The following is a 21,501-nucleotide window of genomic DNA, read 5'->3' on the forward strand; positions in this document are numbered from 1 at the left end:
TAATTTATTTCTTACTACAATTGGCATACAATTGCAAGAGTTTAATGGAAGATTCAGTGATAATATAATGAAATTGCTTGCTTTAAATTCAACTTTAGATTTCCAAGATAATTATAAGTTCTTTAACATCGATAAAGTATGCAAATTAGTAGAACGATTTTATCTGGCACTACAAAAAAAAGGTTTAAAATGGCATTTATATTACGGCGATTTTAAAGAACCGCCGTAATATCCAGACATTATGGCATTTTTGGTTGTTGCCATAATTGACTGTGTATTGGCAATTCTGGTGATTATGGCGGTTTTGAACCGCCATTATCCCACATATATAAGAGGAAAATGCAATCCCTAATTGAAACACTACATATACGTATGATGGCTCGCTCAATCCCCCTTCTATCTCTCCCTCGTCCTCGTGCTCAATCCATCGCTACCGCCACTTTCACCCTCCACCATCGCTTCCTCTTCAACAGAATCAAAGGTTCCAAGCCACACACCTTGTTTCCTTAATGTACGACGATAGCGGATCTTCTTTTAGATCTCGGATCTTCTCTGTTGACATCTCATCCGGCGACGATCTCCTTTGGCAACATCTCTTCCCATGGTAATCTCCTCCGGTGATGTCACCTCTAGCTTCCTCTCTTTTCCATCCTAGCTCTGCGCCTTCTTTGCCAAAATCCTCAACGCCTCCCTCAGCGTCTTCTTCGATGACATCTCTCTATTGAAGATCTGTAAATCCAAACCATCACAAACAGAACAAGCACAACTCTCACCTGCTTCTTCTGTTCTTATGTAAGTACTATAGATCTCTCTCATCCTTTCTCTTGTCCCTTCTTTAATTTTTTATTTTATTTTTGCGGTATAACAATATAATTAATTACTATTTGTTCTTGTGTTACTAGTTCAATTTGATTAATAATTAAGGTTAAGAATGACATCTTAATTGTATGGTTGTTAGGGTTTTGAGAGACAGGAATTGTAGCTTATTGTGTTTTGAGCACCATGTGTTTGTTTTTATGTGTGTGTGATGGTTAATGTATCTAAATTGGTACTTTTGTATATCAGCTTCTATTGTGCTTTTAAATTGGTGGTTAACAATCGAATTCTTTTCAGATTTGTATGTAGAATGTCATTGATTTTGTGACTTGTTTCTGTTATTTAGGATTAGGAGTTGAATTATGTAAATTTAGATATAATTCGTTTAGACGGTTTTTGTCTTGTGCACAAGTCATTCTTGAGATTAGATAGTAGATTCATAAACTAATTTTCTTCTTAGATACTAGAGATAGAAATGTCTCTGCTTATAAGTGAACTTCATTATTACTCTATGAATCTGTGTTATACCGATCCATGCTTATAGGTGAAATTTAGGACCATTATCTAAGTTTATCATGAAAAACATCAACAAATAGATGAATTAAAAGGAGAATTTGAAAAATTGTATCTAATTATATAGGATACCAATATCTTTTTGAATTAATAACTACAATTGAATCATATTTTTTTCAGATATTAATTATTAAGGACAAATAATGAATTAATACCACTAACATTCTGAATTGTTATACAAAAATACTGAGTTTGCATATAAGATTAGTCACTATGGATTTATATGTGATAAAAAGATGAGTGGGGATATATGCAGTATGTATTAAATTGTTGGGTTGATCATATGAGAACAAAGATTATATGCTAATTAATCCTCTTTAGTTTTCTCAAAGAAAGTAGGATTAAACTGAAATTAATTCTACATTTACAGGTACTTGGCAACATGTATCAAAGTAAATTACTAAAAGTGATTAGGTGAGCCATATAACTCATGTTTTTGAGAGGCAAGCTGATGGAAGTGTGCTTGGAAATATGGATATATGCATTTTTTCTTCTCCAATTTCCCCTTTTTATATTGTCAACTGTTAGATTTTATATATGGATATATGCATAATCATATTGCTCCTGCAGATCAAATCCTTTGATTTCTTTCACTGGCCACTATGTTATATACATGAATATATAAATAAGATTACTGTTTGGCTGTTCTTAATTCTCATTTTTTTGTTTAAATTTATTTTGTGTTGTCCAAGTTAATGGTTTATTTATTTATTTATTTATTTATTTTGTTTTCAAATTATATTTTTGTTGTAGGAATTGGATAAAAAAAGTGAGATTCCATTGCCAAAGGAGTTAGAAAGTAGATCTTTTGAAGCGAATAATAGAGAAGTGTGATTTTTTTTATGATAGAGACTTGATGTATTAAGAGTTACATATTAAGACTTTCAATGCTTTATTTGTATAGGAGTTATTTTTTTATTTCCAATACTAAAAAAATTATATATTATGTTTAATATTTTATTTATGAGTTATGTAATATTTTGTTGATGAGTTATGATTTCTTGTTATTGTGAAATTTTAAATAAAAAAATTATTTGTTTAACACGGTAAAAATTATCTTTTTAAACAATTAAAAATGTCATTTTTATCCCGTAAAAAGACAGTTTGTAACTGTCATTTTAAACAACATGAAATGCCATTTTAACCAATAAAAATGACACTGTTAGGGTAAAAATGGCATTTTAAAAATGCCATTTTAACCAACTAAAAGTCACTTTGTCAGGGTAAAAATGGCGATTCAAAAACGCCGTTTTAACCTATCCAAAAACCGTCGTTTTAACCAACTAAAACGCCACTCTGTCAGGGTAATAATGGCGGTTCAAACTGCCGTTTTAACCTATCCAAAAACGCTGTTTTAACCAACCAAAACGCCACTCTGTTAGGGTAAAAACGACGGTTATAGCTGCCATTTTAAACAATTCAGAAACCGCCATTTTATACAGAAATAATGGCGGTTACAAACCGCCATTTTAACCCTAAAAAAACCACCGTATTAACCTCGGGTAATTGTGGCAGTTTTCTGAAAACTGCCGTAATAACCATAATGGTGCCCAGAATAACGGCATTTTTTGGGGGCGTCATTTTCGATAATAATGGCGGTTCTAACCACCGTAATTACCAAAAATAACTGCCGTTTTAACCCTGTTTTTTTGTAGTATGGATGACTTCAATGATTAAAAGAAATTTTATGTTATAATATAAGTTTAACATTATGAACTTGATGATTTTGATCATGGTGAATTGATGCACTTGTGAACAATTTTCCAGTTATGTCAAGGGTTAATAAAAACAAAAAGTCTTTAAATATCCTTTGATTGATCGTTTAATAGACTTAGAATAAGAAAATAGAAGTAACTCTTGCTATGAATATTGTGAATAAGAAGAAGTCTTTAACTATCAATATTAATTGTGAATAAGATATAAAATTAATGATTATTAATAATAGACTTTAACTTATTAATTACTATTAATTGTGAATATTGTGAATAACAAAAAGTCTTTAACTATGAATATTGTGAATAATAATAGACTTAGAAATAAAATAGAAGATGAATTCTTGCTAATTGTCTCCTAATTAATTTACATTGAGAAGAAGATTGTTAAAATATTTGATATGAATTCTGTTATCGATAAATTTTATGATATGAAAAATCCTCGTGTACCAATGCGCTAGTAAAAGTTACATACATAATTTTGCACTTTATAATATATTCTCCATCAATATATTTTTGTAATGTATTTTATATTATATAACTTATTTGTATAGACCTTATTTCATAGTTGTAAGAGGCGGATCGGACTAGCCAGTTCGACCGAAAAATTGGTAAACCTGACTCTCGACCAATTCAGTCTAGTGATATGACTATTTAAGGATTAAAACCGATGAGAATCGGTCAAAATCGGTCCAATCGAATCACTCTAGAAAAAATTCTAAAATTGTTAAAGATGTGGATTGAGCACCTGGGTCCTCCTTGTTACTGCATGCTTCCCTTGCCACTGAGTTATGTCATTCCTTGTTACTTTATATGCTAATTATTAATTACATAATAAAAACATACAACAATTTTGTTAATATTATTTTAATTTCATACTCACTTATATTTAAATTATTATAATTTTTATTATTCATAATTATTAATATAAATGTTATTAAACATATATAAATAAAAATATCAAATATTTTTATTAATTACAATATCATTATCCTTTTTATGATTTTATGATATTTATTAAATATTATTTTTTAATAAAAATAATATAATAAATATAAACTAATTAGTTAGTTATTGAAATAAAAAATAGTTACTTTAATATGAAAATAAAATTAAAAAACTTTTATTATAAAAAGATACTAGAATTTTATATATTTATTTAATGATAACTGAATTATAATTTGTTGAAACTTGATTGTTTTTAAAATATTAATAAAGATATTTATTTTTAAATTTTAATTTTAGATTTTTTATTATTTTATATTTTTTATTTACGTAAAATCGATTCTATCAATTCAACTAATAATTTATTGGTTGAATTAATAAATCAATAAACTAATAACTTTCGATCGTTTCGATCACCGGTTCGATTCTTATAACTATATATATATATAGCTTCCTTTAATAATTTTTTTAATCTGTCCCTGATCAAAATAAAATATTAAGGCTTTTCATCAATTACGCTCGTTTAAGTAGCTTTAACTTTTAAATATTTTTTTAAATAATTAATATAGAAAAAGTTTAAGGGCTAACACTTTTATTGAAATTTGATCGGCACTTAATTATTAAAAGAAAAATGAACAATTTTACATCACTAAATTTAATCTCACATCATTAAAAATATTAATAATAATTAATTGATGAATATAAATTATAATATCTACTGACTCCTAATGCTCCTCTTTAATATAAATGATCTTTTGATTGATTGAAGAATCCAAAAATTCCAACCGTGATCAGTATAAGAATAATTGTATGCAATCGAAAGGAGCAACGTAGACTTAATCCTTATAATTAATTTCGCATTAACTGATTACTAATGTGTTACTTTATAAGCAATCTTTTGAAGAAAAAGTACAGGAATCAACTCCTTAACCAACCAATTTGAATAATTCAATTAATTATACTAATTTTAATTTATTGATTTAAATCATTCTCATTAATAATTATTTTAAAAAATAGAATTTATAATTAACCGTCTAATTGGAACATGATTCACGTCCTGTTAGTATTTTTTCTTTTTCCACACATTAAGTGTGTTGTTGTGTTTGATTCATTGCGTTGACGTTCTCAACAACGTGAACACCGAGTTCCACCTTCACCGTGCTATGCCTTTTTTGTCACCTTTTACGTTATTGTTCCTGATCGGGATTCCATTGTTGTTTATTGTTTGATTACGTTTTGCTGCAAGGACCACCATGTCGCGTGACCACTGAATCCCCACCTCCGTTTTTGTTGTTATTATCGTTACCGTTCGTCATCGAGATGTTATTGTTGTTCATTGCTTGATTGCCTTTTGCTGCAAGGACCACAACGCGGCTGCATCTTTAACCAAAGTCGCTCACGGTGGTTAGAGAGTTCTTCTCGCCGAGCTGTTGTATCTAAAGAAGTCGACGTCGCAGTGTACAATTTCCAATAGAGAGCATTCGACCATGGAACAATCAATTTCGGAACGAGAATTGAATAGTCCATTGGTTGATGTGAGTGATAATAATTCAATCTGTTTTCATGGTAAGTGCGGAAAAGAGGATGTTGTTTCATTTTTTTTTTCATGTAAGTGAATTGTATTTGATTAGTCTTGTGTGAATGTTTTTTTATACTAAGTGGATGTTTTTTTCTCCATTTGATTGGATATTTCTGAAATGCTATTGTTATTATTTGAGTGTCTAATGAGAAGATTTTTTTGTAATTTTTACTAGTGAATGCGTTTTTTTGTTTTATTTTAGCTAATGAGTTTTTTTATTTAGGATTTGGAAGATTTTTTTTATTAGTTTTAGATGATTTTTTTAATATTTTGTATGTTTTTTTTAGAATTTAGATATTTTTTTATTAGTTTTGGATGATTTTTTTTCTTATGTTTTGTATGTTTTTTTCTTATGATTTGGATTATTTTTTATCTTATATTTTGATTTTTTTTGAGTTTGAACGTTTTTTTAGAAAGAAAAATTAGGATTTGTGTGATAAATAATAAAAAAAAATTAGAATAAAAAGAAGTAATTAATAATCATTAATTTTATATCTTTTAAAAATTAAAATTTAAATAATTATTAATTAATAATAATTAATGAGTATAAAATACAGTTTAAAAATATTTGTTGACTTGTTATTGACTATACTCCTATTGGGTACTAGCGGAATTCTCTTTTGAATGGTGAACTGGAAAAGTGATGAGGCCAGTGCAACATTATTGCTTTACTTTCTTTAACATAGTGGTAAACTGGTAATACAGCCGCCATAAAAGAGTACATGCATTTTGGCATAATTTTTATCTGTCCTACTCTTCTACTTAGACGCATGCATAATAATATGGGCAATGCTAGGGCTAGCAACATTTGTGATTAGTAGCCATCAATTAGTCATTAATGATAATTTAATGGTGTGAGATTAGTGTGAGATTTCATCCAATAACTCACCTTTCTCTACTAGTTACATGTTAGCCAAAATGCAATAAAATTGCTGGTCTCCTAGACTTTTCCTAATAATATAATACATAATATATATAATTATATAAATATATTCAAATTCATTGATTCATATGCTGTCATTGATACATAAAATTTCCAGAGAAGTATCGATTGCTTCAATAGAGTTGGATCTACGAAGTAGAGCCTCAATCCCATCAACCCATTTCATCTTGTGGAATTTACTCTTGCACTTGAACTCTAAAAGGCCTTGTGCTGTTTTGAGGCCAATATAACACTCTTCCAATGCTTCCCTTTCTTTTCTATACGGCCATGTACCCTGTTTGTCACACACTCCATATACCACACCTAAGTATACAATTTTTGTCACAAATACAATCTGTTAGACTTATTGTTATATTAGGATGATTTTTAATTTAATCATGCATCCTCTATTTAACTTTAAAAATTTTATAACTACTATCAAAATGATATATGACAGTATAATTTTTTTAAATATACTTAGAAATAATTATATAAAAAAAAATTATTTAAGTTTCTAAAATTTCAAGTTAAGTGAACAACTAAATCAAACTTTTGTCACATAATAATAATATTTCATACAAATTACAATACGGTTAGGTTGGATGAAGGTAAACATTAAGGGATCTATATAATTAAAAACACTTACATTTATTCTTTTTGGAGAAGGCTCCTCCCACGTGCTTGCTTTTGATCTTAATTTTGACCTATACCAAAACAGAATCATGAAAATTCAGATAAAATATTGTTCCTCGTCTGTGCAATTGATACCTCCATCCATCACATACATGAATAATTGTTAATAGTTAATATATACCTGAGATTTCTTGTTAATGTAAACAGTGACATGCTTCCATCTTAGTGCGCCTGAAAAAAGGTCAAAAAGCAAACTTAGAAATAATGATATAAAGCAAACCCAATGCACCAAAAATCCTATTATATTTAGGCGGAGTCTCTGGTGTAGAAACTGATGCGGCTTCCACACATGTAGAAATGGCGTGGACAACTCCAACAGGCGACAAGTGTATGACTGAAGTGGCAGATGTGACCTGCTGCAGGAAAGGCGTCCTGTCAATTCAGGAAGTGCAACTTCCTGCACGTGATGAGGAAACATTATAAGCTTGCGTAATTAGGCTAAGTAAAGATAATTAGTATTAGTTTAAGATGGGCCTCATGTTATTGGGCCTTTTTTGCACCTGTGGAATGTTTCCTAAAATTTTGATGGGCTAAGTTTTGTTGAGCTTTGTAATATACAAGACTCAGAATAAAATTTTATAGGAGAAGAAAAAAAATATAAAGAAAAAAGTTAATTGAAGAAACAAAATCAATTGTGGTTTTTTTCTATAAGGGTGTTACCAACCCCCGTTTCGCCCAACACGGCAACACCCCCTAAGTGAAACTCAAATTTGAAAAGCAACACTTGGAAGTAATCAAATTAGGGTTCTTGGTCCTGCGGCGGCGTCCCTGGCTCTCGGCGCCTCTGGACCGTCCGTCGAAGTCGGTGCCTCCCCAACGGCCATTGTTCTCAACCCTTCCGCGGCATCCTCCTCCCCCCCGTCTCGAACCCAGCACCAAGTTGTAGCTCGGGACGTCGTCTGGTTGAGGGTTGGAGCTACTTGCGGCGTGGTTGTTGCCGTCATCTCCCCGGTCGCCATCGTATGTTCGTCGATCTGCTCTTCCTCAAAGGTTAGTGGCACTGCTTAGGGTCTTGCTTTTATGCTCTGTTTAGTGGATTTCTGAAAGGGCAATTGAAATTAAATTGTTGATTTTATGTTGTTAAAAATCTTCTGTTGCTCTTTTTAATTTCTGAGGAAGTGGCGAAGTGGAGAAGAAGGGATTACAGTGGTCGTCGTCTGGTGGGCGTCCTGTTCGGCGTTGGCTACTCGCTGTCGCGCTCAGCTGCTCAGATCGAAGGTCGGTGCACATTGCTAGTGCTTGTTCTTCTTTTTTTATGTGCTCTATTTAGAAGTGAGAAGGATGGGTTTAGGATTTTAGTACTGTTAATGCTGTTGTTGAATGAATAAGGCTGCTGCTACTGTTGGGCTGTACTCTGTTTGGTTGTTTTATGGTGTATTGAAAAAATTTATGCTTAAACTTTGATAATTCTTTGTTAAGTTATGTTAAAATTTTGATCAATATGCTGTCTGATGAAAATGTTACTAATGTTTGTTAAAATTATGGTGAGGTGTGAGCTTTTATTTGTTCAATGTAATCACTATTAAAATGATACTAAAGCCTGAGCTTTTATCTGAATGATTGAGTCTTCTCTATTGTATTGAACTGAATTTATTTATTAAATTTCTTACTTAAGTTTCGCTAAGTTGTATCTTGTTTTGAACCGATTTAAATGAATGATGCAATTTTTGTTGTTAAATATTGTTTCCATTGAAAAAAAGAAACTAGTAGGAGAAGAAAGCTTCCATAAACTATAGAATATTAAGTTAATTCCCACAAAAAAACATAAGCAAATGTTGAGTTATGTAAAATATATAGACTGTTAATAAGCAGTAGCATAACCAAGTTAGATTAATTCCATGTATTGAAGTTTATTAATGAGCATGTTTCACAGCGATAGCATAAGCAAATGTCAATGCTAACTGTTATTATCTATTTTTGTACAATTGTGCTATCTGTTTTTGATGTTCAGTGTTGCTAATTTTCAAAATGTCAGTGCTCAACCCCCTGCATATTTGGTCTATGTTCACTTATCTTTTCAATCATTTGGTTGCCAAAGAATCAAGAAGTTTTAATTTTTATTTGTTTTTTTAACGACCTTCAAGTGAATAAAATTATTGAATGTCACGTCTATGAGTTATTGCACATAAGATGCTTTTCCGTTTAAATTTAGCCTTATACAGAGGACATATATATTTGGTAACAGTTGTAATTGGGAAATTTCAACTGGAACTTTTTGATGTTTTTAGGGTTTTGCATTTTTTGTAATAAGCTCACTTGTATAAAGCACGTTATAATTTATTTATTATTTTATTTTAAAACGGTTTTTCAAGTTGAACCACGGTTGGACTGGTTGAACCAATAAATCAATAAACTAGTGACTAGAACGATTTGATGACCGGTCCGGTTCTTAGAACCTTGCTTTAACGTGGTAGATTTACGGGAAATCTGCGTGCCATCAGTGTAAAGTCGATGGTGTTAAAGGTATGAATGTGTGAACGAATTCTTAGTTGCTATTTATGGCTCTGATTTTAGAGCTGTATGACTGCTTCTGAAGTAATGCAAACATAAAATTTCTAAGGGTATAAATGGTAATCTATTTTATAATTTAGCTGAGACATGTTTATCCTTTTTATAATTTAGGTGACGAGTAATTTTTTTTATGAAACATCAGAATGAATAAAATAGTATAAAATTATTTGTTTGTATTATTTACTATTTCATTGTTGGATTTCATTTAGTTCGATGTAATTTAACATGATAAGCTTATCTTTGCTATCTTGAAGTAAAAAATGAGAGTCAAATTGAAATGTTTGTTGATGTGTAATGAAAAGAATATATAGAAGAGTGAAATCAGATGAACAACTTGTTCCAAACAAAAAACATGATCTTGATGGTTTTTGTAAGTATTTAGTAGATGAGTTGTGAGTTGTGGTAAACTGAAATCGGTGAAACTAGGCCTTGGGAATTTAAGTTACAAAATATATTAGACCACTTTTTTAATGTAGTCATGGTAGTGTTATCTGAATTTTGATTAATTGTTATTTAATTTGGTACCTTCGATGAAGTATGTGGTGGATGTAATTTTAGCAGTGGTTGTATTTGTGGAGTGATACTTGTTAGTGTGAATGTGCCTAGTACTGCCGGAGGGATTTGTAATGTGTCACAGAAATATTAAGTAGTAGCAACATACTTTTCATACGGATCGGAATCGGAATATATTAGGGAGCGTGAGGAAATTACATGGCGAGTAATTCCTTTATGAAGTTTTTTATTTTCAGATGGAATACACGGGTCATAGCAAGGAATTTTGCATGGAGGATGAAAGCGAATGTTTTGGCGAAGTAGTCAGTTCAGATGCTGATGAGTTTGATGTTGAGCAATTGGATCCAAGTGGGCAGGATGACCTGTCGGATTATGGAGATGTATTTGGTCTTACTGCAGCTGAAATTGAGAACAAGGTTTTCAGAACCGAGGAGCGTGCTTATGAATTCTATATGAGGTTTGGGAAGTGCTATGGGTTTGGTGTACGCAAGGGAGACTATGGGAAGGATGATGACGGAAATGTAATTAGGAGGAGATTCTTTTGCAATAGAGCTGGGTTAAGGGATGAAAAGCACTATAATAGATTAGACGGAAAAAGATGTCATAAGCCTGAGACACGAACGAACTGCCAGGCTAAGTTGTCGATATATCTTGACAAAGAAAGTTCGATCTGGAGGGTCCGGAAAGTCATCCTCGAGCACAACCATGACTTAGTGGCTAGGTGTATGGTACACTTGATTCCAAAGTTCCGTCGGGTTTCAGGTGCGGCAAAGGATCAGCTAGATGGTATGCAAAGTTATGGGCTACCTACGTCAAAGATACTCGGGTACATGGCAGGGATTGCGGGGGGGTATTCACTATTGGGTTTCACAAAGAAGGATGCTTATAACTACCTTGACCGGACTAAGCGCGCAAGGATTGCAGATGGGGATGCAAATTCTGCCATTGTCTATTTGGAGGGAAAGGCTTCTGTGGACCCCATGGCAATGGCGAGGTATAACTGACTACGGAGGGTATGTTGGCCAACCTGTTTTGGGCCGATGGAATGAGCAGAGTTGATTACCAACACTTTGGTGATGTCATTGCGTTCGATTCGACGTACAAAAAGAACAAGTACAGGAGACCGCTTGTAATATTCTCAGGTGCAAACAACCACAAACAGACGACTATCTTTGGGTTCGGGTTAGTGTTGGACGAAACGATTGCTTCGTACAAGTGGATGCTAGAGAATCTCGTTGAGGTGATGTGTAATAAATTGCCATCTGTTGTTGTCATGGATGGCGATGATGCCATTATTGCCGCAGTCACAGAAGTTTTTCCTAGTGCAACCCACCGCCTATGTGCTTGGCATCTACAAAAGAATGTTACATCTAACGGGAACGAGCAGATGTTCAGGGACTTGTTTTCAAGGTGGCTGTATGCAGATATGTCGATACATGACTTTGAAGCGGAATGGGCTGAAGCAGCGGATGAATACGAGTTGCATGATAAGTTGTGGGCAATGCAGATGTACGAAAAGAGAAAGATGTGGGCGAATGCATACCTTGGGGACAAGTTCTGTGCTGGGTTTCGTACCACATCGCGATGTGAGGGTATAAATTCCCATGTGAAGAAATTCCTTAGCTCGAAGCACACTATACTGGAGCTTGTACAAAACCTTGAGCTAGTCCTTCGTGAATATCGGAACAATGAGATGGTTGCACAATTCAACTCCATTTACAACGTCCCTGTTATGACGACGTGCCTTGATCCAATCGAAAAATGTGCTGCCATTGTATATACGCGGACCATGTTCACCAACGTGAAAAAGGAGATAGATGCGGTTGGAGCTCTAAACTTTGTTAGTAAGCGAAGGGTGTCGACGACAGTAGTGTACACAATGGAGGAGTATGGTAATCCAGGGAAGGCAGTGGTTACTTTGATCGACATGAACACGACAAAGATGGAGTGTACATGTTACTTTTGTGCTAGAGAGGGGATACCTTGTCGACATATGTTTTTTGTGATGAAGCATGAGCACTTGAAGACAATTCCTCATCGGTTAATTTTGAAACGATGGCGTAAGGACGCCAAGGCCGTTGAAGACTACACGGAGAACAAGGATGTAGCCGATGATCGGGGATTCTTGCTTCTGCATGGTGCGTTACATGCGGCAGCTCAATGGTTGTTGTTTCTTGGTGCGCAAAGCCATGACCTTTTTAATGTAGCGATGAGGGGAATTCGTCGCATGTGTGTTGACATGGAGGGATTGTGCGGGGATGGCTATGATCAGACCAAGACAGATGCTGAACTAGGTGTGCGTGATCCAGCTGTCGTGCGGACGAAAGGGGCTCCTAGTACCCGGGGGGTAAGGGGTAAAAAAAGAAGATGCACGACTTGCAGGCGGACTGGACACACCAAGCGAAGGTGCGCAGAAGGGTTAAAAAAGGCGTCTGTAAAGCTGCATGACATGGAAGAGGATGCTGATGTGATACCACACAAAGACAAGGTTGGTCTATACATTTTTTTTTTGTTGTGCTGAACTAGGTATATGATTTTGGTTATGGTGTATAGGTGGAGTTAGAATTTAAAAGTTTTTGTCCCTAATTCTAATTTTTGTCGATTATTTGAACTGTTTTTTTGTTGAATATTAAAACTTATAGGAGGTCTGGCTATGTTAAAAACAAGATTGTATAGTATATTTTGTTATTTGTCTTTGTGATGTTGTTCTTGATTCTCAGTATGTGTCCTCTCTGTGAAAAGTTATCGTTTTGATAACAGTGCATTACCAATAAGTTTTATTGGCCGTTCCTGAGAAAGACATCAGGTATAGCACTCTTTGAATTTTATAGTTAAATCTGGTTTGCTGAAAACAAAAGTATGGCTTTCAAATTGGATTTATGAAACCTGGTTTTGACATTGGATATGTGGTTTAACAAAATGTTTTTCGAGGCTTGATAAATCCAAATTTGAAACAGGCATGTCAAAAATGGGGCTAAAGTGCATCTTCTTCGTGTTCTTCAAAATCCAAAGCATTCCCTCTCCTAGTGATTATATGTGACATTCATTTTCTTGCTGATTCATTGTTGCAATATGTTGTTATTCTGTACCGTGATAAGTTAATTTCTGGATCGAGTCCCCAAAATTGAACCAGGTAGCAAAGGGTAGAACTGCCAAGGTGGATGGGGAGGAAGGCAAAGCGACCATTGTGAGTTTGATTGCGTCATTGGAACAGCGCAAAGTGAGACGGTTAAGGCCAAGCCGTGCAAGCCGGATGGAAACTGGGCCACTGACGTGCTGAACCTCCTTCGTTCACTCCATGCACATGTTGGACACAAGTGACAAGTTTTACCATTCAAGAGTTTGTTATATAGTTGATGATGTCGAAGCAATGTACTTCTTAATTGGACCTTGGGTATACTAATTTGTATGCTATGAATATTAAATGTAGATGGTCACATTAGAACTCCGTTAAAACATTATTGAAGAGTTGACCTATGTGGAGTTTGGTCTTATATTAGTATGCTTTTGGTTTGTCAACTTTGGACGTCTTGACCATGTCAAGACCCATGTTACTATGGAAGTCAGCAAGCTACCTGCAGCAAGAGGCTCAGTTGTGTTTGTTTGAATATCCTTGTTTCTAAGTAAAAAAACTTTACAAACCTAACCGGGCTGATTTTCCTATAAATTGGCATGCACTAACTCATCCCAATTCGTTATTAGAGGCATGTAACTCAGAAAAGATAGCCACAAATCTGCTTGTTAATACTTTTGCCAAAAAAACTCCGACCTATGTGAATTTCTTATAATATATTATAATCAGCTTATCCATTAAAAGAAAGAAGAGTACCCATAAATGTAGCTGCTATTAGTTTTGCTGACAAATGGAAATCTATTTGAAGTTCTTATGATATAGTGTAATCATCTTGGGCATTAAAAGAAAGAAGAGTTGTCACAAGTTTGGTTGTGAACAGTGCTGCTCACAAAGTCCTACCTATGTGAAGTTCTTATCGTTTACTGTAATCACATTATCCATTCAAAGTTAACAAATAAAATTAATTGCAAAAAAAAATACTCGGTAATAAAACCTTGAGTTGTGGAAAAAACGAGACACAAGTACCTTCGTTATGTGTACTATGTACCTTTTAGGTTATGTTTATGTACTTCTTAGCCTAGGTCTTCAGAATAAACAATTTCAAACAGCTGGATAAAACATGTATTATCCCATTAAAAAATATTATCATAATTAGAGTGAATGGAAAGGGAGGAAAAAAATTAAAAATATACGAAACAGGCAAACTACAAAGTTGCTAACCAAGCATAGACACTACTGATCATCAACAGGTTGCATAATTTACTGCAGGAAATTGGTCCATCCGTTACAACTGCCTCCATAATATACTTGCAATAACGTGTTGCCGGCTTTTCCTTTCACGAATAAAAGGAAAATATAACAACAGCTTGCCTAATGTTTACAAAATACAAAAGGGAGAACCAATCTAAAGAGGCATCTAACATGCATGCTTATACATTAGCATATCAATCAGAAATCAAAATGCAAAAGGCGCTGTCAGCGCTGCACCTCACTACCTAATTGATGAAAAGCCATCCCCCAACTTAGATGGTCAGACTTTGGCTACTACTGCTATCAACAGAGCAGACATCCATCTTGGGATCTTTTCCTGCTTTTCCACGCTTGTAACCTGTTTTCTTGTGTAGCAGTGTGTCATGATGCTCCACAGCTAGCTTACAAATCTCATCCTTCTTAGAGTTAGACTTTGACAAAATTAAATCTAATGCCAGCCTCATTCTTGTCTGATTATTTACCACCTGTATGAAGATAATGCATGAGAGTTTGTTACATCATCAACCACAATTTGGGAAATGAGCTTCATGATAAGTTATGAGTTTTGATTACCTCTAGGTTGTAAGATTTCCACAACTGTGACAATTCCATCCACTGTGCTACCCAAACCCCGCAGTCTTGCCTGAAAGTAGACAACTCAACTTCGAAAGTTACCGAAAATGTATTAAAATTAGATTCAAGCTAATGGATAGATTAGGCTACGTAAAAGTGAAAAACCTATATATTCAGCTATTACAATATATATATATTTTTTCTATTTTGAAATTTAATAAGTATCTTAAAAACAGGATTTAATTCTGTTTAGTATAAATTGAACTGGGAGGGAAACAATAATATAATAAAAACTCATATATAGTTCGATAATAATTTAATTAAATATAATTAATTATTTAATTTTTTAATTATCTTCTTGCATAATAGTTTTTGTAATAACAATTAGAATTTGTTATTTTTTATCCTTACTTAACGATTAATTCAATTTTTTTAGACTAATATTTTTAGTTTCATAATTTAATTTTCGAGGTATCTATTCGGATCTTACGAATACTCTTCTTGTTGGCCAGTAATGGGTTCTGCCAGTTTGAAGTCCTTAATCATTGCAGGAACGCTAGTTTTTTTTTTTATAAAACCTCCTCCCCCTAAGCATTGTATGCAAAAAGAGAGCCTGTACCATAGAAAGGTGAGATCAGAATTAATAGGGTTTGATGAAACTATAAGGAAACATTTTGTGTAATCTTGAGATAATGTATCGCACCACAAATTGCATCTGGCCGACCCTTTGGTCGTAAAACTTGTCATCCTTGAGAGAGTCCAGATAAATTAAATTTTGATTGCACATGTCTACTACCATTAAGTACCAATGCCCCTCCGTGTACATTGGTATGTATATCTGGTTCCCAAGACAAGTTATATTAGCAAATTTTCGACAGACGAGTGCAACAACATTACATCCCAGTCCAAACCATGTTATGTAATAAGAAAGACGGGTTAAGAATGGGGTACTGGATCACCTTAGTTATGTCGTCAACCGGACCCATGTAGCGGCGTTCAACGTACTCCAACGACTCCTTGCAATAGGTTGTTGGGTTGAGAGCTATTTGCTTTATTGGGTTAAAAGAACAACACATTGTTAGCTGTCTAATAAATTCAACGTACATAATGAACTGCAGCGCTAGGATTCCCTCTACAGTTTTATGCGAGGAGAATGAGAACTCACCGAGAAAGTCGTCGGAAGCCACCAAGTATTCTCTGTCCGCTGATCTGTCAACATGGTCGCAACCAAGTTTAGCACCTGCGTCGTTGCAAATGAAGGATCAGTCACGACTAGCAACAGTTGATAAAACTAGTTATAGAGTACAAGTCCAGGATAAATTTATTTTTTAACACAAGTTTACATCGTCGACGACTTCCTTCCCTGGTCGAAGCGTCCAGAATGCTTTCCTGTCTCCAAGACAGTGATCATTGGGCACCAATATCTCTCTGCATCATCGAAGACGACAACATGATGGGTTCAGTTACAAAAACCAGCACAACATTAGACCAAAAAATTCCCTGCATGACCCGTTAATTTTTTTATAAAGACTTATCATTTAATTAGATAGCTACGTAGTAACATAGGCAGGAAGATAGCATCATTAAACTCTTACATGATATGCAACACAGTTCAAATGCGTAAAGAAATTATCACCAACAAGAAAAACAAAGCCTGACATACAAGAAGGAGAAAAATTGGGACCACGCAGGGGAACCCATTGATAAAGTAAAAAAAATTAGCTTCCAAGCAATGCATAGATAAACATGGACAACACCATCAAACAACCCACAGCGCCATTGGAATAACTATGTAACATGAGTGCCGATAGTTTGCTCATACTGCACAATGCATATTGGGTCTTCTCTATTATAGTGTATAGTGGAAGAAATGTTGTTGAAGAAATGTTGGGGTGTCAACGAATATCCCAGAGATGATAAAAATTACGCAGAAACATATGTAGGAAGATATCATCAATTAACTGTTAATCAATATGCATAAGTATTAAAATGCTAAGACAAAATATCAGGAAAAAAAATTAGCCTAACAGAAGAAAGGACGAAAATTTGTTAAACAAACGGAAACCCCATTCATAAGGTAAGGAAAATTAACATCCATTCAGTAACGGAACTTATGGATCTAAAGGTTTAAAGGCCCGGAGAAAATATCAGCAAAAATAAATAAAGCTTGGCATAAAAAAGACAAAAAATTGGTTAAAATAATGGAACCCCAACTCATCGTGGTTTGATGATAGTGCATAATGCATAATGGGTCTACTATATCATGGGGTATAGTGGAAGAAAATGCAGGGATCTCAATGAAAACCACAATACAAATAACATTTCACACAGTGCAACTCTGGATGACTCCACAACTGAAATGCTCCATGCAAGTAACATCACATTTCTTGGAGCCAAGCTTTCGTAACACGTGAGACAAACTGGTTTTCAGGGTGAAAGATCCTCCCCAGTAACCAAGGTTAACAGTTGCCATAAAATATTGGACAAGGTAGGAAAAAATCTTTTCAAGCATAATATTGGAGCTCTTTCTTTTACGGTCAAACTTACTTCTTATCTAGATCAGGCGCGAAGACATAAGCCACGACCACCAACTCTAAAGTTGACAAGTTCATTCCGGTAGGTGGATAGAACGAAAGATCTAACCAAAGCGGCAGCTCACATAGCTCAACGAAACCAGGCACCACAACATCAACATGCTCAGGTGACTTTAGGACTTCCTGTTGGATTTTGTTTGAGCCCAAACCACCCACACCATCGTCCCCTGACCAGTAATCAAGTTTTCGCTGCACAAAATTGCCGCACCACAAAATATCCGTAAGAACCTTAGAATCGCTGAATATTAACCAAAACTAACTGCCAACTGTACCAAGATAACAAAACATACCTTAACCACATTCAAAGGTTGCCTTGGTGTCCCCTTCTTGTACACGACCTTGGATGTTCTGGCATGCTTTTTTCCTTTTGCCGAGCACTTACTTGACTTCACAGGGTCTTCAAACTCCCCTCTGATGTTTCTTAAAATGGATTCAGCATTTCTGATAACAGCTTCGACCTCTCTAGTTGGCTGATCCCCTTTTTTTCTCGTCCTCTGTTTTGTGGAACTCGCATAAGTGACATTACCCCTTCGTGTACTTGAACAACCCACAGAACGTTGCTTCTTCATCTCAACATCAGCAACCATAGCTTCTCCTTTGCACCTCGCCGCGTAGTCTTCCCACAACAAGGCGATGACTTTGCAGTTCTCTGCCGCAAGCTCCAACAATCCTTTTATCTGCTTTCCTTGAGACTCCATCACTTTCCGCACATCTCGATCGTTGTCCATCAACAGCTAGAACAGAAAAACGTGTAATGTCGACAATGATAAACTGCGTTTGGAAACTTGCAACACTAGTACCATCAACAATATCACCATACTGACCTCATGTATCTTGTTGAACACAGCCATGATCCTGTCCTCCGGAGCAGATCCATCCTCTTCATGTGTATTCTTCTTCTCCCTGTTGATGCAAATAACAAATGATTGAGTACATTCAAACATGAACCCTTGACATGGATATGGGTATATAGACATGGAAACCATAGACATACCTCACAATCTCGTCCAATACAGATGCCTCCACCGATGCAAAGTTTGGAGGAACTTCCGTTGATCTTGGAGCTTCACATATGCCATCCTTTTGATCACCCATTTTCATCCCTCAAGAATCAAACTTTACGCGCCAAATGGAACTTAGGTAGATTGGTGGGGGGTTCCTACTACCAGTACAACGGGTCCAGTTAATTTATTAACCCAGGTGTCAAATCCTTTCTTTTCCTGGGGTAGGCCCCACTTTACACAAAGGGAATGAAATGTATCCAAAGGCCCAACCATTGAGGCCCAACAAGATTTCTCCCATCTTTTGATGGTAATCTTCTGTTGCAAGATTTGTTACGAGTCACGAGGTGTTCACCGAGCCACTCAACCAAATCCTTCCCACTGCTATCTGTCATGCTATTAGATAGATAGATTGATTTGACAGGATTGATGGCTGCAAAAAATTAACTTAAACATTGAATTTTCAAAAGCTAGTTACAGGTTTATATTCTTTTAGGCCATTGGCTACTTCTTCCCCGACCCCACTATCCACGGCTTCACAGCTAAAGCACACTAATCACCACCTATTTTGTTAAAATGGTAAAACAATCACAAATTTAATTTCAAAATAACCATTACTTAATGGAATTGGGTTCATTTTAAACCAAAAAATTGAAAAATCTAATCAACCAAATATTTAACCATGATTTACAACTAATTTGCTTCTTCCACCTGTGTCCCTACCAAATAACAACGTACCCCCTCGGCGCTTGCCAGTGGCGTCAACAGGAACAATAAAAAAAAATCAAGACTCCAACACCATGAAATTAGCAACAAAACACCATTGTTAGTGTTTAAACACGTAGTCAACTACTGATTCAGAAATGGAAATCAAGCCTTCACTTTCTTAATCATCCACCATTTTCATCATATCTAGAATATACATATCCAAGTTACATTCAACTTCAACATGAATGCCTACTACTCCACCAGAGATACTCACCTCAATCCTAGTCATATTAGCAACCAAAACTTTAACTAATCCTAAAGTAACAACATATTCTACTAGAGTAAAAACCTTAACCTTCAACAGCCATTGTCCTAAGCACACATACCTCAGACCCGGACCTAATTTGTAAAATGAACCACTACTCTTCCAGCATTTCATTTATCATCTCAACCTGATGCCGAAGATCAGCATTTTCCTCTTCTAGAAGACGAATCCGGTTTGCCATGGAAGCTAAACTGGCATCCTGAATCTCTCTCCAGCGTTCCTCCATGCGGGCAACTGTGCGGTAATTGTAGTCGCATATGGAATATCCAGTTGCTGCTACTATTTTCTCCAACATTGCAAATGATACTTCCTGACGAGCCACTCGCACATCCGCTGAAGTGGGTCCATGTGCAACGAGCTCCAGACCCCTGCTGTTATAAGGCAGAACCATGGTGAACGCAAAGCGAATGGCCTCCTCACTAGACCTGTTCTCCTGGCATACAAAAATGGGAGCCCCGATGCCAAGGGTTGAGCATGCACGCATTAGCAACAACTCCATGTCCTCCACCTGCAAGAAAGGTCCCTCCTTCATCGGACAGACTTCGACACCACCTGCATCAGGAAACCAAATTCAATTACTTAATCCCTCAAACCAATCATACTCTAAAAGCTAACAAAAGCTTTCTGAATCAATTATTCACAAACCTCCTAAGGCAAACGGGTTGCTGCTGCCACCGCGAACATCCAGACTAGTTGACGAGCTCCCACGGGTGTCTTCAGTTTCATGGGACGGAGGGCTTCCATAGCGGGGTAGTTGGATCGGATTCGGAAGGTCTTGCCCGAGGTCTCCCTGTTGATGTTGCTCCCCTGCCTCGATAGCAAGCTGCTGAGGCTCCCCCCCCCCAAATCTGCTGGTTCTGCAACGGCCCCAAGCCACGCCTTAGCCTCATCCAAGTCTTTGAAACCCTTGTAGTCGTTGTTCTTGAACTCAGTTACCTGACGCTTGCACTCTAACCATGTGCCGTATATCCCAGGAACACGGCCCCTCCTCACCGCGTAGTATTGAAATCGGCCACCTTCCATTCTTGCGCTCTCTATTATTTGAATTTACTAACGAGTGTTCAACGACAGATCTAGGAAACCTACTGACTATATAACCCAGCTTAAGTGTCTCACACGAAAGTATCCAATGTTGATGTGAAAACTTAAAGTGGAGCCCAACGAGTCTTGAAAAGCCTTCTCGAAACAAAGCAAGCCTTCATGATTCTAATACATGGGTAATATGGGCAGATACTGCACGCCTTTAAGTACTTTGGTTACCAAATAAGCCTGCTGCATATAAATTATTAGAAGAAAAATCAAAACATATAAATTACCATTGACACTACAAAATAACTCCTACATCCTCATTTACTTGGTTAACTACATAACGGTTATATATTATTTATATATTTATTAATATAACATAACTATATTTAATAGTTACTAATATAACATAATTAAAATTAATTTTTAATACTTTAATTTTAACTTTGACTTAACATAATTCTATTTATATTTGTTGGTACTCTTTTCATAATAAAAATTAATATCCATTTATTAAATTATAATTAAATATCAAACTTCATAATTTTTAAATATATTGTTTATAATACAAATTAATATAAATTTATTAAATTATAAATAATACATAACATAATATACATAGTTATTATCAATTTTCTTACTATGAAAAGAGTTGTAGTATACAATTTTTTACTTATAATTTCTTA

General features: G+C 35.1%; 3 protein-coding genes, 1 long non-coding RNA gene and 1 other non-coding gene across 9 annotated transcripts; 3 read left to right on the top strand and 2 right to left on the bottom strand.

Moving 5' to 3' along the window:
• Positions 1-228: 228 nt before the first annotated feature.
• LOC112703198 (uncharacterized) lies at positions 229-2,383 on the top strand. 2 transcript variants are annotated; one of them, XR_003154511.3, is made up of 3 exons: positions 354-792; positions 1,760-1,803; positions 2,143-2,383. It is a non-coding gene; the product is annotated as an uncharacterized lncRNA (long non-coding RNA). The 2 variants fall into 2 exon arrangements; XR_003154512.3 differs by lacking the exon at positions 1,760-1,803 and having other exon boundaries at positions 229-792.
• Positions 2,384-6,597: 4,214 nt separating this feature from the next.
• LOC112703202 (uncharacterized) lies at positions 6,598-7,456 on the bottom strand. Its single transcript, XR_011864049.1, has 3 exons — positions 7,362-7,456; positions 7,194-7,251; positions 6,598-6,871 (listed from the first exon to the last, which is right to left on the bottom strand). It is a non-coding gene; the product is annotated as an uncharacterized protein (transcript).
• Positions 7,457-7,918: 462 nt separating this feature from the next.
• On the top strand, positions 7,919-12,960 carry LOC112703199 (protein FAR1-RELATED SEQUENCE 5). Of its 2 annotated transcripts, none has more exons than XM_025754541.3 (3): positions 7,919-8,230; positions 8,356-8,458; positions 10,501-12,960. In XM_025754541.3, the coding sequence occupies exon 3, from the start codon at positions 10,501-10,503 to the stop codon at positions 11,266-11,268; it is 768 nt and encodes a 255-aa protein (XP_025610326.2). In that variant the 5' UTR covers positions 7,919-8,230; positions 8,356-8,458; the 3' UTR covers positions 11,269-12,960. The 2 variants fall into 2 exon arrangements, with proteins under 2 accessions (XP_025610326.2, XP_025610325.2); XM_025754540.3 differs by having other exon boundaries at positions 7,921-8,230; positions 8,360-8,458.
• Positions 11,280-13,758, top strand: LOC140172919 (protein FAR1-RELATED SEQUENCE 5-like). 2 transcript variants are annotated; one of them, XM_072199504.1, is made up of 2 exons: positions 11,280-12,752; positions 13,380-13,758. In XM_072199504.1, the coding sequence occupies exons 1-2, from the start codon at positions 11,280-11,282 to the stop codon at positions 13,542-13,544; spliced, it is 1,638 nt and encodes a 545-aa protein (XP_072055605.1). In that variant the 3' UTR covers positions 13,545-13,758. The 2 variants fall into 2 exon arrangements, with proteins under 2 accessions (XP_072055605.1, XP_072055606.1); XM_072199505.1 differs by having other exon boundaries at positions 13,398-13,758.
• Positions 13,759-14,574: 816 nt separating this feature from the next.
• On the bottom strand, positions 14,575-20,965 carry LOC112703201 (uncharacterized). 2 transcript variants are annotated; one of them, XM_025754543.3, is made up of 12 exons: positions 20,435-20,965; positions 18,750-20,341; positions 18,580-18,658; positions 18,046-18,489; positions 17,709-17,944; positions 16,505-16,589; positions 16,327-16,401; positions 16,121-16,210; positions 15,865-15,999; positions 15,652-15,774; positions 15,162-15,231; positions 14,575-15,073 (listed from the first exon to the last, which is right to left on the bottom strand). In XM_025754543.3, exons 2-10 carry the CDS (start codon positions 18,854-18,856, stop codon positions 15,718-15,720), a joined length of 1,308 nt encoding a protein of 435 aa, XP_025610328.1. In that variant the 5' UTR covers positions 18,857-20,341; positions 20,435-20,965; the 3' UTR covers positions 14,575-15,073; positions 15,162-15,231; positions 15,652-15,717. The 2 variants fall into 2 exon arrangements, with proteins under 2 accessions (XP_025610328.1, XP_025610329.1); XM_025754544.3 differs by lacking the exon at positions 15,865-15,999.
• Between the last annotated feature and the right edge of the window lie 536 nt (positions 20,966-21,501).

The sequence above is a fragment of the Arachis hypogaea genome, chromosome 7 (assembly GCF_003086295.3).
Source record: "Arachis hypogaea cultivar Tifrunner chromosome 7, arahy.Tifrunner.gnm2.J5K5, whole genome shotgun sequence".
Classification (NCBI taxonomy): Eukaryota; Viridiplantae; Streptophyta; class Magnoliopsida; order Fabales; family Fabaceae; genus Arachis; species Arachis hypogaea.